The sequence below is a fragment of the Haliotis rufescens genome, unplaced genomic scaffold (genome assembly GCF_023055435.1).
Source record: "Haliotis rufescens isolate VD_foot unplaced genomic scaffold, xgHalRufe1.0.p SCAF_74, whole genome shotgun sequence".
Lineage (NCBI taxonomy): Eukaryota > Metazoa > Mollusca > Gastropoda > Lepetellida > Haliotidae > Haliotis > Haliotis rufescens.
Window position 1 is genome coordinate 466,761 of NW_025964366.1, and position 15,307 is coordinate 482,067.

The 15,307-nt window shown below is 40.5% G+C and overlaps 1 protein-coding gene across 2 annotated transcripts in view; it reads left to right on the top strand.

The window, feature by feature from the left end:
- LOC124152442 (poly [ADP-ribose] polymerase tankyrase-like) overlaps positions 1–15,307 on the top strand; it is a 60,630-nt gene that overhangs the window by 6,663 nt on the left and 38,660 nt on the right. The window contains exons 5-18 of one of the 2 annotated variants that reach the window (XM_048388600.1): positions 146–241; positions 646–678; positions 1,365–1,503; positions 1,631–1,748; positions 3,169–3,338; positions 4,592–4,679; positions 5,389–5,514; positions 7,489–7,611; positions 8,236–8,316; positions 8,707–8,870; positions 9,461–9,573; positions 10,954–11,063; positions 12,726–12,882; positions 14,571–14,782. In XM_048388600.1, the coding sequence (XP_048244557.1) occupies positions 146–241; positions 646–678; positions 1,365–1,503; positions 1,631–1,748; positions 3,169–3,338; positions 4,592–4,679; positions 5,389–5,514; positions 7,489–7,611; positions 8,236–8,316; positions 8,707–8,870; positions 9,461–9,573; positions 10,954–11,063; positions 12,726–12,882; positions 14,571–14,782 (1,730 nt within the window). The remainder of the gene's footprint in view (positions 1–145; positions 242–645; positions 679–1,364; positions 1,504–1,630; positions 1,749–3,168; positions 3,339–4,591; positions 4,680–5,388; positions 5,515–7,488; positions 7,612–8,235; positions 8,317–8,706; positions 8,871–9,460; positions 9,574–10,953; positions 11,064–12,725; positions 12,883–14,570; positions 14,783–15,307) is intronic. The other variant, XM_048388601.1, reaches the window with a different exon arrangement.

Sequence of the window (15,307 nt, forward strand, 5' to 3'; positions counted from 1 at the left end):
GAAAATATGTTTAACTTGCTTTTCGGAGTTACTTAGTGCCATGGGGTACTTATTACGGCGAATACTGTATGGCCATGAAGAAGAACGCAGTAAGGATTGTGGAAGTGAGTAATTTGTGACTTACTATGGTCTTGGATTCTTTCAGACTGGGATGAAGAACCATCTCCTAGGAAGTCTGTTAAAGGGAAGGCAAAAACTCCCAAACAGTCCAGATCAGGCATCAAAGTGGCTTTGTCGAAAGGTGTGTTACTTACTGTCTTTTATTGGAAGGCTGAATGTGTAAATCTTTATAGTTTCACAAATTTCCTAAATCCTCAAAAGTAATTAATTGAATGACATATGTAATTACTTTCCTTAAATGGTTTTCAGAAAGTATTGCATTCTGAAGAAAAATCATACATCGTTCTGTCAGGGATACAGTTTCAAAACGTCCCAATACCCCATGCTGTGACACAGCTGTTGAATGAATTTTGACAATAGGATATAGATATGTATCTAAAAACTGGCATGATATTTTGTGTAATATGTCACTCACTCACTCACTCACTCACTCACTCACTCACTCACTCACTCACTCACTCACTCACTCACTCACTCACTCACTCACTCACTCACTCACTCACTCAGTGTGTTCAATGTTCCCAGGTAAAAAGAGGCAGTCTCAAAGGAAAGATAAAGGTAGGCTAACACTCAACATTACATGACCAAGTAATTCTTGTTTATTCTGCACAATTTGTTACTACCTTTCCCAAACCATATTTTCACTTGGCACAGGCCTCTATGGTGTAGTGGTTCGATTCCTGGCCGTATGTAGGGGGAATTTCAAATGTACAGATGTAGAAACTTGCTGCTTAGAACTGATTTTAATTAGAGTTACTTCCCTTTCCATATCGTTTTTCTTTGAGTATGTTATTTATGGCTGATGTGAAAGGCCCTGTAATGTTAGTGCTGTCATGGATGTTCAGGATACTGTCTGTTGAATATCATGAAACAGGCCTGTCTCATTCTTGAATCCAGAATAGTATTGGATTGTGGAATGAATTCAGTGTTTTGAAATAGGTATTCAAACTGGACTTGGCAAGTAAAAATCGCCATCTTGTCACTCTTATATATATGTACAGCCAGTCCCTTAGAAACTGCCCCTTCCAGAAACTGATCAAGCCTGCCATGGTCATGTGGATCACAAGGGCAGATAACTCTAGTCCTAGGACAGAACCATTCTGGTGATTGCTGTTTAATTCTGGCCACTATAGCATCTGATATTTTTGTAGTAGTAGTTGAATTATATGCTGCCAATTACTACACATACATTTACATAATTATATTACTCGCACATGTCACCAATTATATTGTTTTGTTTTCAGATAAGAAAAAAGGGAAAGGAAAAGAGAAGAGAAAGAAAGAAGAAAAGAAAAAGGAAGCGAAAAAGAAGGGACCTGATAGAAAGTTGAAGCCAAATCCAAAAATCAAAGTGCTTGAAAAAGCTCTTTTCTTCGAGACCAAGTAGGTGTAAATTATGCTGTATGATTGTGTATTTTTGTGTTTGCATGAATATGTAGAAATAACAAGTGAAATGTTTTCATGACAAGTGAAAGTTGATGTAGATTGAGATTGCTTGTTGTGTTTTCAGAGAGAAGATACCATTCATATCAGTCCCTGTGAAAAGTAGACAGGTGATCCGTGCTGTGCTGACCAAGGACATAGACCTGTTGAAGTCTCTGATTGCCAGTGAGAGTGACGTCTACAGGGTCAGTACATTCCATACCAGTGGAAAGTAACCAGGCAGTTAGGTAGAAATGAACTAACTAAATGACTGAAACATGTCTGTGCGATGAGTACTGATTCGACTCGCATGAAGTTATTTCCCCAAATGGGAATTGATGGTCGGCTCTGACCTGGCAGTTTGTGTGTCATTGTACCTCAGTGCCCCAATAGTGTGGATTGTAGTGCCCCAATAGTGTGGATTGTAGTGTCCCAATAGTGTAGATTGTAGTGCCCCAATAGTGTGGATTGTAGTGTTCCAATAGTGTGGATTGTAGTGTCCCAATAGTGTAGATTGTAGTGTCCCAATAGTGTGGATAGTGTGGATTGCAGTGTTCCAATAGTGTGGATTGTAGTGTTCCAATAGTGTGGATTTTAGTGTGCCAATAGTGAAGATTGTAGTGCCCCAATAGTGTTGATTGTAGTGTCCCAATAGTGTGGATTATAGTGTCCCAATCGTGTGGATTGTAGTGTTCCAATAGTGTAGATTGTAGTGCCCCAATAGTGTTGATTGTAGTGTCCCAATACTGTGGATTGTAGTGCCCCAATAGTGTGGATTGTAGTGCCCCAATGATGTGGATTGTTGTGCCCCAATGGTGTGGATTGTAGTGCCCCAATAGTGTGGTTTGTAGTGTCCCAATAGTGTGGATTGTAGTGCCCCAATAGTGTGGATTGTAGTGTCCCAATGGTGTGGATTGTAGTGCCCCAATAGTGTGGATTGTAGTGCCCTAATAGTGTGGATTGTAGTGCCCCAATAGTGTGGATTGTAGTGCCCCAATGATGTGGATTGTAGTGTCCCAATAGTGTGGATTGTAGTGCCCAATAGTGTGGATTGTAGTGCCCCAATGGTGTGGATTGTAGTGTCCCACTGGTGTAGATTGTAGTACCCCAATGGTGCGGATTGTAGTGCCCTGATGGTGTGGATTGTAGTGTCCCAATGGTGTGGATTGTAGTGCTCCAATGGTGAGGATTGTAGTGTCCCAATGGTGTGGATTGTAGTGCTCCAATGGTGTGGATTGTTTTACACTTAATGGTGTGGATTGTAGTGTCCCTATGATCTGGATTGTAGTGCCCCAATGTTGTGGATTGTAGTACTCAAAAATGGTGTGGATTGTACGTCATTCTTTTAGTCACTGATTTGCCTGGCCCAGACCATATTATTAACAGTCGTGACATACCTGGAATATTCACTGACTCAGATTGACATGATTTTGACAAAACGTTGAATAGTTCTTGTAAAAGTTAAGAATGGATTGTCTTTTCGGAGAGACATAAAAGACTATTATCTAAAGACTATTTAATGAAACCACCTTGCTGTGATTCATCTTCTGTCATACAAGATCAATATAACGTGGTAGTTACCCTTGTGTGATCAGGAATAATGAAGGGTACATATTCTTTCAACAGCTGGATGTGACTCGTTCCATTGGCTGTGAAAAGACGGCTGTTGACTATGCCATACAGAAAGGCAACAAGGACATCCTGGAGCTGTTGATCAGTGACATCTTTAACCCTGAGAACAAGAGACATAAACAAGAGAGCCCCTCCTGCCTTCTGAAGGAGTCCGATGTCGGAAGGTGGGTGAATTAGAAATTTTTCCTTTCAGTGACACAACACTTAAGTAAGTCAGGGCAGAAAGTCTTGATAGACGAAGGGGGTTGAGGGTCAAAGGGGGTCTAAAATGGGGATTGGTTGGTTACAGGGGCTGCTTTGAAATAAAATAAAAATGACCAAGCAACATATTTTTTATTGTACACTGACAGGATGAATCTATACACACGCTTATTTCCCAAACCGCTGTGGTGATTCCGGTACATATTCAGGTTAAGTGACTTTGTAGATTACTTGTCATCCAATCTCATTAAAATCAGATCTTAGTTCTCGCTACCGCTAAACAAAGATCTGAGGACATCCCATTATGGGTCACGTCAGACTGACCTTGCACAAACTTTGACCGACCAATGGAATGACTGACAGGAAGTCGACATTAGCAAATTTTGACAAATTCTCGATTAAAAATTGGAAACCTGAACAAAAGAACATTCTGGAATGGCTAATAGATGGTCTAGATTGTATGGATACAGTCGTTAAGCCCGTAACTATCGTTTGGAATACCCTGTGTTAAAGTTTTCGAGGTTACATGATCAGAAATCACATTCCGACTGTCACTTTCATGATCTGGTAAGCGACAGTCTGATTGGTCGGATGAAAGGTCGTTCTGACGTGAACCGTAATGGGATGTCCTCAGATCTTTGTTTATCGGTAGCGAGAACTAACATATGATTTTAATGAGATTGCTTGTCATCGTACCAATCATCTGCATCACTATTAAACCCAGACACCAAACTAAGGCTGCACACGGCTGCTAGTACATCTTGATTTTTTTACTTTACTCTTCCCTAACCCTGTGTGTTGACTGTAGTTTTAGATAAACATTGTCAGTGATTGGACAGAAGGACTGTGTGACTAAATGCAACAGTAAAACAATGCGCCAAAACGCACCAAACGAACATGAAATGGACATGAAAATGTTGTGTTTCACGTGCAAGATGAACTTAACATGTCACGTCATTGTGGTTTTCAGTTTAGTTGTGCAAAAGTTGTCGGGTGGCAACATGTGCTTCTCATTTCATCCCAATACGGGAATTTAAAATAGAAACTTATAAAACAACTTATAAAAAGTGAACTTATCCACAATTAGTGGATAAAAACTGTTCATTATAGAAAATAGTGTAATTGATTAGATACATTAAAAAGTTTGAACTTGTTTCAATAGTTTGTTTTGAATTTAAGGGGTTATCTTCACTCCAGTGATGTATGTCTGTTGCAGATACAACCCAGTGTCTCTCGGTGTGGGGAATATCAGGGCGCTCAATGTCAGCAGAGGAGCTCGCGAGGGCAACGATGCTTTCCTCAAGGTGAGCATCTAGATGTATTCTACTTACTGCTTTGTCCAGAGCTTCAGATAACTTTTTGAACAATTGAGTTTTTACTCAAGGTTTTCTATTTTAATTGGGTTATAACATTTTTCATTGGGTAACCAATATTATTTCACTCATCCATTTATCACTCTATTGGGTTTTCCCCCAAATTAGTGAACATTTTAAGATTTAAAAAAAATGAAATAATGTTTAAAATGTATATTACTGTTCTAAATATATAGGCTTGACTCAGAAAGTAAATGAGCACATAATTGTTTTTCGGAAATTAGCTCCGTTGTACGTATGTTGAAAAAGAAAAAGATATAGCTATGCGATTATCACAATGAAGAATGAAGCAATGTTTTGTTTCACGATAAAATCATTGTTCTAACATGAAGTCATTTCTGGACATTCGAACATGCTCTCGTAGATTGGACATTATTTTTGAGAGGGAAGTGTCTAATGAGTTTTTCTCCCAAAAATCAGGTCACAGATTTCATGAAACCATCCAGTCATCCAGGAAAAGGGTTGATTACAACAGCATGTGATGTTAATATTGCAAGTTTGTAGAGGTTCCATACATGATTGACAGTTTTGTTACACTGTTTCACTTCAACATGCTGCTGAATGTATTTTACCTTCCCCTTCCCTCAAATCCGTCTTAGCACCCAGATATTACCATTTTGAAACCTTCTGTTTGTTTCAGGACATAACAACAGATGAGATGTCCATGGACTACGTGATTGAATGTCTTCTCAAGTATGACGCAGACCCTGCCTTGATTGACCTTGTCTTAGCTGCCGACCAGGAGGAAGGAATGGGAGAGGAACATGTAAGACATACTTGACCTTGACCCTGACCTTGACCCTGACCCTGACCCTGACCCTGAAAACCTGTTAGTTGTTGTGGAAAATGTGACAGAGTAGTTTGGACATTCAGAAGAAATTGGATAGGGGCCATTTCAATCTTATTATAATCAGATCTTTTACTCCGACATGCTTCGATTCCCGACATGGGTACAATGTGTGAAGCCCATTTCTGGTGTCCCCCGCCGTGATATTGCTGGAATATTGCTAAAAGCGGCGTAAAACCATACTCACTCACTACTCCGACATGCTGTGTGAAAATCTGAGGACACCTCCATCAGAGGTTGGATCAGGTGAACTGTCTAAGTGGCCAATCAAAGCTTCTAAATTCTCTATATGAAAAAGTGAAACAGTCAGACAAGATCAGATTTCTTTATCTCAAACAAATATGATCAAGGAATGTGAAATAATTTTGTTGTGGATATTAATGTATCATGTCATTTGTGAGTGCTGTGGCATGTATCCCCAAAGGGTTACTATGGAGGGCATATTTGTGTTCTGTGGCGGTTTTCTTTGGCAGAGGTAAAACAATTTGAAAAAAGGGCGGTAAAGAAACCAAACCAAATTGTTTGAGAAAGCTGATGTTTCAAGAAACCACACATACTTTATTATCACCATATGGTGTAGATGTGCCCTTTGCTATTTAGATTCCCATGCATTTTTAATATTTTCTATATAATTTTTTAAAGTTTGGACTTCAACTCTGAACTGAATGGAAGAAATGTCACATTTGATTGCGCATATCATTGTCTTTAAGATTGGACAATGGACAGGGTATATACCGGTAGATGACTTTGTCTTCTTGGTTTGACTTTGGAGGTGAAAGTTTGCTCAGGATTTGCCTGACACATCTTTCTTTGGAGGTCCTCAGATCTTGATGCAGAGAGTATCAGTGTAATAGATCTGATTTTGATGAGGCAACAGCTTTTCTCAGAATGAACTGTTGGTCATTGTTGCTCGTGCTTACAGTCAGTGGTTGTCTGGTCCAGATTCATTTCTATTACAGGCCACCATGATTGGCTGGAAACTTGTTGACTGGCATTAGTCAATATTCACTCACTTACTGTGAAGTATGTAACCTTAGTGATTACTATCATCAACCACAAAGTGGGAGGTTGATAACAGGATTGTGTGATGTCTGTCTGTCCATTTGTCATCGTCCCTCCGCCTGTTATGTTTTGTTTCCGGAGCATAACTCTGAAACCATTTAATATTTTATTACGAAAATTTGCGTATATATCAAACACATGCTAAACTGGTGCCTTTTGCTGTTTCCATGGCAACAAGTTGGACTAAACCCAAATACATGTTACTTTCATTACCAGAGCGTAACTTAAAAACCAGATAGATCATGTATCCATAATTTGTTTTCATATACCCATATTAACAAAAAGATCTACGCAGGGTTATCTGAGAAACTATAATTACCTAATTGAAATGTATAACACTAGACAAAGGAACATGTACAAGAAATATGGTGAATGGTAAAACAAAAATCCCGCAAGTTACAAGTGGCACCCTAACCAGCCTACCTCCCTGCTGTTAGTTTAATAATCTTTTTGGTGCTTGCTACAAACAAAATTATAATGTGCCTCATGGTGTCGAATAATGATTATGCAGTTTTCTTGTTTAATTATTATTTCTTTTCATAAAGATAAGTTAATATGTGAAGAATATAGTTCCAACACAACTGACCGCCCCCCATGCCCCTAGTGGAAAGAGCCGAAGGTCGGTGGTTTAATCCCCGGCTGCATCGTACCAAAAGACGTTAAAAGATGGTATTTGTTGTTGCCCTGCCTGGCACTCGGCATTAAGGGAATAAGACAAGGACAAGTCTGTTCATGCACGCTGCTATATAAACCATTACCCAAGTAATGTCCAGACGTCATGCTGTGGTGATTTTGTCGACGGACGTACAGTGATGCGTTGCTATGTTATAGATGAACACTCTGCTGGAGAACATCTATAGAGCCATAACGTTGGGCAATAGGAAGATTGCTGCTAAGTTGGTGGCAGATGCAGAGAAACGAGGGGGACTTGGCTTCAATTACCTTCATTCAGAGGTAAGTTTCGTTGCTGATGTGAGTTATCAGACTCCTATTTATTATGCTCTAGAAACAAACTGAATCGAGATCAATTCCTCCCACATTAAACTGACTGCTATGTCTAAAATACTGTTCCAAGTTTAAAAACTCACTCACTTGTATGAATAAGACATGTAGTTTCAACTACCGATAGTAATTAAGTCTCTTTTAATGTGATTCTTTGCCATTTGCTACTTTGTTTCAGTATTGTCAAATGTAGCCCTGACATGAATAAAGTATGTCCTTATGTTCTCCGTAAAATTACGTACCTTTGAGAACAATGAAGATCTGGTTAGAGAATAGGTCTAAGGCAATCATGGGTTGCTGAAGACCTATTCTCTAACCAGATCTTCATTGGTCTCATAGGTAGGTAATATTATGGAGAACATAAGGGTCGGGTGGACAGGCTCCCTTATTTGGTTGATGCATGTCATCATTTCCCAATTGTGTGGATCGATGCTCATGATGTCAATCACTGGATTGTCTGGTCCATACTTGATTATTTACAGACCGCCGATATAGCTGAAATATTGCTTAGTGCTTGCATAAAGCAACAAGCAAACAAACAAATGTACCTATGAAAGATGTTTCTGCATTTTACAGGTGCTCAATTTTGAAAAAGAGGATTTACGAAGCAATATTCTGTCTGCATCCGTGAGAAAGAAGCCATACGGCAATGAAGGGGTAAGTAGCCTTTGTTGTGACCACTTGACCCGTGAAGATCCGGTGTAGAACAGGTCTTCAGCAACCCATGCGTGCCATAAAAGGCGACTATGCTTGTCGTAAGAGGCCACGAACAGGATTGGGTGGTCAAGGCTCTCTGACTTGGTTGATGCATGTCATCAATCCCAATTGCCTGGATTGATGCTCATGCCATTAATCACTGGATTGTGTGGTCCAGACTCGATTATTTACAGACTGCCATCGTAAAGCTGGAATATTGCTGAATGCAGCATTAAACAACAAACAAAATAATACGTGTCACTGAGTAGTTTGAAGACTTTGCCAAGGTGTTGCTTTCCTTGGTTGAGATTCAACAAGTATTCAACTGTGGTATGCCAATGTCTGTTTCAGATCACGCCCCTGCACTGTGCTGCCATCAACCCCAATGTGAAGTACCTGTCTCGTCTGCTGCAAATAGAGCCCGATATCAGCCTCTTTGACAAGCGGAACAGAAGGCCCATCCACTTCGCTGCAGTCTGTCAGGGGACAGGACCACTGGATCTATTGCTGGAGAGGTAAGAGGCCATTAATCTCCTTTCTTAAATAGCGATCATACAGCGAACAGCGATAGAAAGTAACATCTTCATTCCAGTAGTCCTTATGACGCTAACATTTTGCAAAACCTTGAAAAAGGCAAATTTCTACCAGTCCTTATGGGGTCAATCGGGTACCCTAGTGATATTGTTGGAATATTGCTAAAAGCGGTGTAAAACCGTGCTTGCTCTCACTCATTCACTCTCACTCACTCACTCACTCACTCAACTCATACCAAGTATTGGGCAGTTTGGCGAGGACTAGTGCCAATTTCTAACACTGCTGAAATGTTGGGAGGTCCAGAGATCTCCATGTACCAAAAGTTTGCATAAATATTTGTAGTTGATAACCTTTGATTTTATTCAACCTTTGTTTACAGTTACGGTGTTGTCACAACAATGGTGTTAAGAAAAACTGGATTAAAGCTTATTTAGACCAAGGGGGACGGTGGCCCAATGCTCTCTGTTGCCCCTTTCTCCATGCAGAGTTGTGTCCCTTTACAGTGCCAGGGACTGGTGTGTCATCCTGATTTTGACCCTTTGCTTACAAAGTGTTTTTATGTGTTTTCCAGAGGCGCCACTATCAATGAGGCTGATAATGAGGGGAACACAGCACTTCATTGTGCTTGTCGAGCTGGCCGGGCTAGCAACGTCGACGTCCTGCTGAAGAGGGCTAAAAATGATGGTGGGTATTTGAAGTACAACTCTGGATAAGACTCTTTACTTTTGTGATGTTAAAGTTAGCTGACTCATTTTGGAGTGCCTGCAATCATCTTGTGGACCATTTACAAATCGCTGTGCAGAGTTGTGTCCCTTGGGCACACCAGAAACCTATGATCATGGGTGTGAATTCGAGACACAAATTTATTGCAGGCCTTAAGGACCCATACCAATGTCCGTGGCTGGTAACTATTCTGACATTTTCCTCCACTTGCACGACTGTCTTGCAGATAACTTTAAGACGACTTACGGTTTCAGTTTTATTATACCTCCTTTAGATTCCCAAGTTTTTGTTAGCATTACTTTAACTGAATCAAGACGCATTTTGTGTCTTATTTTTGCATTTTTTAAATATTTATAATGTCAGAAAGCGGGCAGGTAACATTGAAGATGGGCAGGCAACACTGATAGGTGACCTGCTTGACTGTCTTGTTGGGTATTAAAATTATTTCAAACACTGACCAATACATATTTGAAAGTACAGGCCGACACGAAATCTACCTGCCTCGGGCCAGATAGGCACTTTTTTAACACACTGAATCTAGATGTACTATGTACAGTGTATGTTTAAAGACGTGTTCTCTGACAGACAAGTGAGGGATCATTTTGTCGGGTGCATTATTACCCGAGTCATTTGTTATTGCAGCATGATACAAGGTTCCTTTGAGTGTCCCATGTCTGTAAATGTCATGTTCTTGGACCATGTTTATAACTCGCGCCAATGATTCCCCTTCGAGCGGGGGCACGGGTGGCCCAGTCGTCTAAGGCGCTGCGATTCGCTGTGCAGAGTTGCGTCCCTTGGTCAGGCCAGAAACCTATGATTGTGGGTTCGAATCCCGGTTCGCCCCGATTATGTTTCTAGATTTGTCAGCACCATACCTGTGCTCGTGGGTTTCACCGAAGTGGTAAATGGCTGAGACCTGCATCACTTCGGGCTTTCCTCCCACATTAAGCTGACACGCCGCGATATAACTGGAATACTGTTAAAAGTGGCGTTAAACCAACTCACTCACTTACTCCCCTTCGAGCAGTTGCTGGCTGGTACACAGCATGGTACAGTCAGTGCCAGAAGCTGTTCGAGCTGTCACTTGCGTTCTGTTATCATTATAAATAAATGGCCCTGTAAATTGTCTGGTTATTGCATAATAATTGCCAAATTGTAATCACAACAGTCGGATGCTTTTCAACCGTGGACATTTTTCGAGTAATCTATTGCAAGAAATCGTTTCTATGTGTTCTGACTCGACATAAAATTTGTAAAGTGGGAAACAGGACAAGTGGTAAAACATGTCGATTTCATTTCAGGTAACAGAAAGTTGATATTGAATTTGTTTTGTGTTTTCAGCCAGTGTGTTGAATGATGTTGGGATGAACAAGTGGGGCATCGGAGGGGTGAATCGGCCAAACAGAAACTCATTCTGCCCCATACATATGGCCATCCTCAATGGGCACTCGGTAAGTCAGTTGTCCTACATCGGTTGTTGACCGCCTCTGTGGTCTAGTGGTAGAGCGTCTGCCTGGAGAGCGGCAGGTCGGGGTTCTATCCCCGCCCACGTCATACCAAAAGACGTTAAAAGATGGTGCTTTTTGTTACCCTGTCTAGGCCCTTGGCATTAAGGGGCTGAAACAGGGACAGGTCACCTCCCTGGGTTGTTGACGGAGTTGCCACTTCCGTACAAACACCACCACATGGGAATGGTGGAGATTTCATGAGACAATAGCGTGGAAGGTGATTTTGTGTTTTGGTGTTTGTGCAATTCAATCAAATACTGTTCATGCCAAACTCTTCAAACTTGCCATGGGACTAAGGAGTACCTGTATATAAAAAATCCTTAGTTTACTGATAAAACGTTGTCAAATATCATTTTCATGCTGCAGGCTTTGTGGGTTTCAAGTCTGTTTTATGTAACAGGTACTTCTTTGTATAAACAATAAAAGAAAGAAAAAAGAAGAGAAAAACAGAAATACCCGTACATAACTAGATATAAGATTTCAGAATTGTTGATCATGTGAAAATTCTGTGTGTAAGCCATCTGTATTTTCAATCTCTTTTTCGCACACCTTGTCAAGGGGTGAAAACGCAACCCAAAACAGTGACAGGTCAGTGCATGTGATGCATAGCTTTTGCGTCATTTGAAAGGCTGCATTGTGCATATAAACGTGTGTCAACAAATATATAACCCCCTGTCAGGTGTCATGAGAAATCCTGTCATCATACGCACTGACATAGGTCGCTGTTACAGGTCCTGTCTTATCCCCCCTCGATATTGCTAAAGTGATTGAAAATACAGACAGGACTTGAACATGACCATCAGCAATTCTGAAATTATATACCTAGTTATGTACAGGTATTTATTATATACCTAGTTATGTACAGCTATTTCTTTGTCCCAGGGCGAGTTTGAAGTGTGGGGTATGAATTGTATTTGACTAAGTTGTACAAACACCACCACAGTAGATTGCCTTACACATTATGAATATTCATGGGTAGTTCATAATCAAACATAGTCTAGGACATTAAGGGTAATTGATGTTCATGATGAATTTGTTGTTAGTTGAGTTAAATGGGAAATGGCAAGCTTGACTTTTATGTACAGTGCCTTGTGGGCATGGGCATTTTCATTAAAAGTACTTAGTACTGGCATTCATTTTCATTTCATGTCTTGACAAATAAGACTGTGAATCGAAAGTGTTTTGTCTATTAGTTGCGTGTGCCAAAATCGCTTCCTGTTGTGAAAATCAACGACCTCCTCTTGTGAAATTAATCGGCATTGTTCGGTGATTTCTGTTGACTGTATCATACAGCATTTGACGAAATGTTCAAGATTGCACAAAACACATTTTAATGTAATCGCGTCTTTCCATTTATTGACGGAATATCACAAACATTATTTAAGTTTTGCGTATCAAACAGAAGTGATTATTCATGATGATTGTTGAGCAGATGATCACCATTTGTTATAATTAGGAGGTAATAAAGACAAGGCACACCTAAACCTGAAAAAACAGGCCCAGTGCCCTTGGGCACATCTGATTATTCCTAATTTCCACCCGGCTTCTTATATGTCAATTAGAGATCATGTTTCCTACTCATGGAAGGACTCGTGTGTTTTGCAGGATGTGGTCAAAGTTCTCATCAAACATGGTGCTGACCTCAACAAGCAGGTCTCTGCTGGCAAAGAGAAGAAGAGTCCCTTGATGATGGCAGCTGAGACTGGCAACCTGGATGTAGCACGCCTTCTAGTGCAGAATGGGGCCACAGTGGAACTGTTGGGTGAGTTTCTTAATGCTTGTGTGTCAGCCAGATCATGCCAGGCTGTGGAATCCACAGGTTTACATGTTGTGGCAACTCTGTTGTTAGTACCATACAAAGTGAGTAGATTGATCGGGAGGTCAGGCTTGATGACTTGGTGTCTTGCGTGTTATTGTATGGATTGTTGGTCATATTATCAATGAATTGTTTGTTAGTCCCAGGCCGCTGTCCTGTAGATGAAATACTGTTACACACACAAAAAACAACAACACACACACACACACACACACAAACACACACACACACACACACACACACACACACACACACACACACACACACACACACACACACACACACACACACACACACAGAGAGTAAAAGTTGACTCACACATTACACTATATATCTAATGCTGCTAATGAGTTGTGGGATATTAAAAAGGGCGAAGTTTAGTGCAGCCTCAGACAACACACCCACAGATTACAGTTTAGTAATTCACTTGTTTTTACTTACTAAACACTGCTGAAAGGTGTGTGTGCGTGCATGCGTGCCTTTGAAATTATTCTACATTTTATGTTTGTTATCGTTCCATGGAAACAATTTCTCGACTTAGTTCTCAAACGTTTTTCAACAAAACTTTGCATATGTATTGCACATCAGCTTAACTAGTGCCTTTTGCTATTTTGCCATATTTCTAAATTTTATTTTGTTACATTTCCTTTGAAACATTTAGGTCTTGTTCTCGAACAGCAGCGTTTCCGAGCCATAACTCTCAACTAATGATACTTCTGCATGAAACTATACATGTGCAATAACCACAACTATTGCCTTTTGATATTTTTCAATTTTCTTTTTACAAATTTGTTGTGTTTTCATGGGAACTATTGGACAAAATGTCAAACCAGTAACATTTGTTTCCCGCCCAAACTCTACAGCTAATGAATATTTCTGCATGTAACCATTATCTTACCAGGCTATAATTTGCTCATATTGTTTTTCGGGTTTGCAAACACATTTACAGTAACAACTTGAACTAATGTATCCAACATTAAGCTGCCAGGTCATGATATAACTTGAACACTGTTCAAAGTGGTGTTAAACCCAACTTACTCAATGACATGTCATCATACCCCAATGATATGAGAAGTTGCTTATCAATCACTGGTTTGTCAGGTTTGATCATTTACTGGCTGCTTTGAAATAGCTGGAATATTGCTGAGTGCAGCATTAAACACCAAACAAAAAAATACTTCTTATAGTGAATATGCCTAAAAGCGACCTTTGGTGGTAAGTCTTGACAGTTCCAGTGTTGATATACAGCAATCTTCTAAACCCGTGAAGATCCGGGGTACAATAGGTCTTCACCCATCCATGTTTGCTGTAAAAGGCAACAATTCTTTCGTAAGAGGCGACTAACAGGATCGGGTGGTCAGGCTTACTGACTTCAGATGCATATCATTGTATCCAAATTGTGTGGATTGATGTTCATGATGTCAATCACTGGATTGTCTGGTCCATATTCTATTATATACAAACCGCTGTCATATAGCTGAAATATTGCTGAGTCCGGTGTTAAACAAACAAACAAACAGACAGACGGACAAACCAACAATCTTCTATTGTTTTCAGCTAAAAAAGTAAACTTTGCAGTCCACCCAGTTGAGATTTGCTCCAGTTCATAATCACTACCTTTGGGTTTTTTTCAGACAAGTTTAAGCGTTCAGCCTTGACCCATGCAGTTATAAATGGAAACAGTCATGTAGCATCCTACCTACTATACCTGGGGGCCGATCCAAACCGTGCCGATTCGTCCGGCAACACCCTCGTCCACTATGCTGCCGCGTATGGCTGGTACTTCTGTCTCCGGATGCTCATCAATGATGCTGGTGCTGATACAGCTGTGCCCAACAGCTGGAATGTAAGTTGCCCATGTAGCCTTTTTGTATAGATAAGGACTACCTCCGTTACATCTGCAGCCACCGTATTGGAAATGGTGGCCATCAGGGTTTCAGATCAATATGTCTTCTAGGACATTGACTGACAGTCGTCCAAAATGTCCTTATAAAAGTTCGGGCGGACGTGTAGCCTAGTGGTTAAAGCGTTCGCTCGTCACGCAGGAGACATGGGTTCGATACAATGCCTGAAGCCCATTTCTGATTTCCCCCGCCATGATATTGCTGGTATATTGCTAAAAGCGGCATCAAACCATGCTCGCTCACTCACTCACTCACTCAAAAATTCTCTCAAGCAAGTTTATCATGGAGTTGTCCCCTTTTCCCAAAATATGCTGCATATCATATTCTAAATATCATTTTCTGAACAAGGCGAAAATGTTGAAGCGAAAACCTGCGTCGTACTGTTAGCAGTACTTTTTTCACATGGAATTGAGCTTTTTTACCCCACTCATAATTCCAAAGCTCTAATTAGGGTTACATCTAGGTAA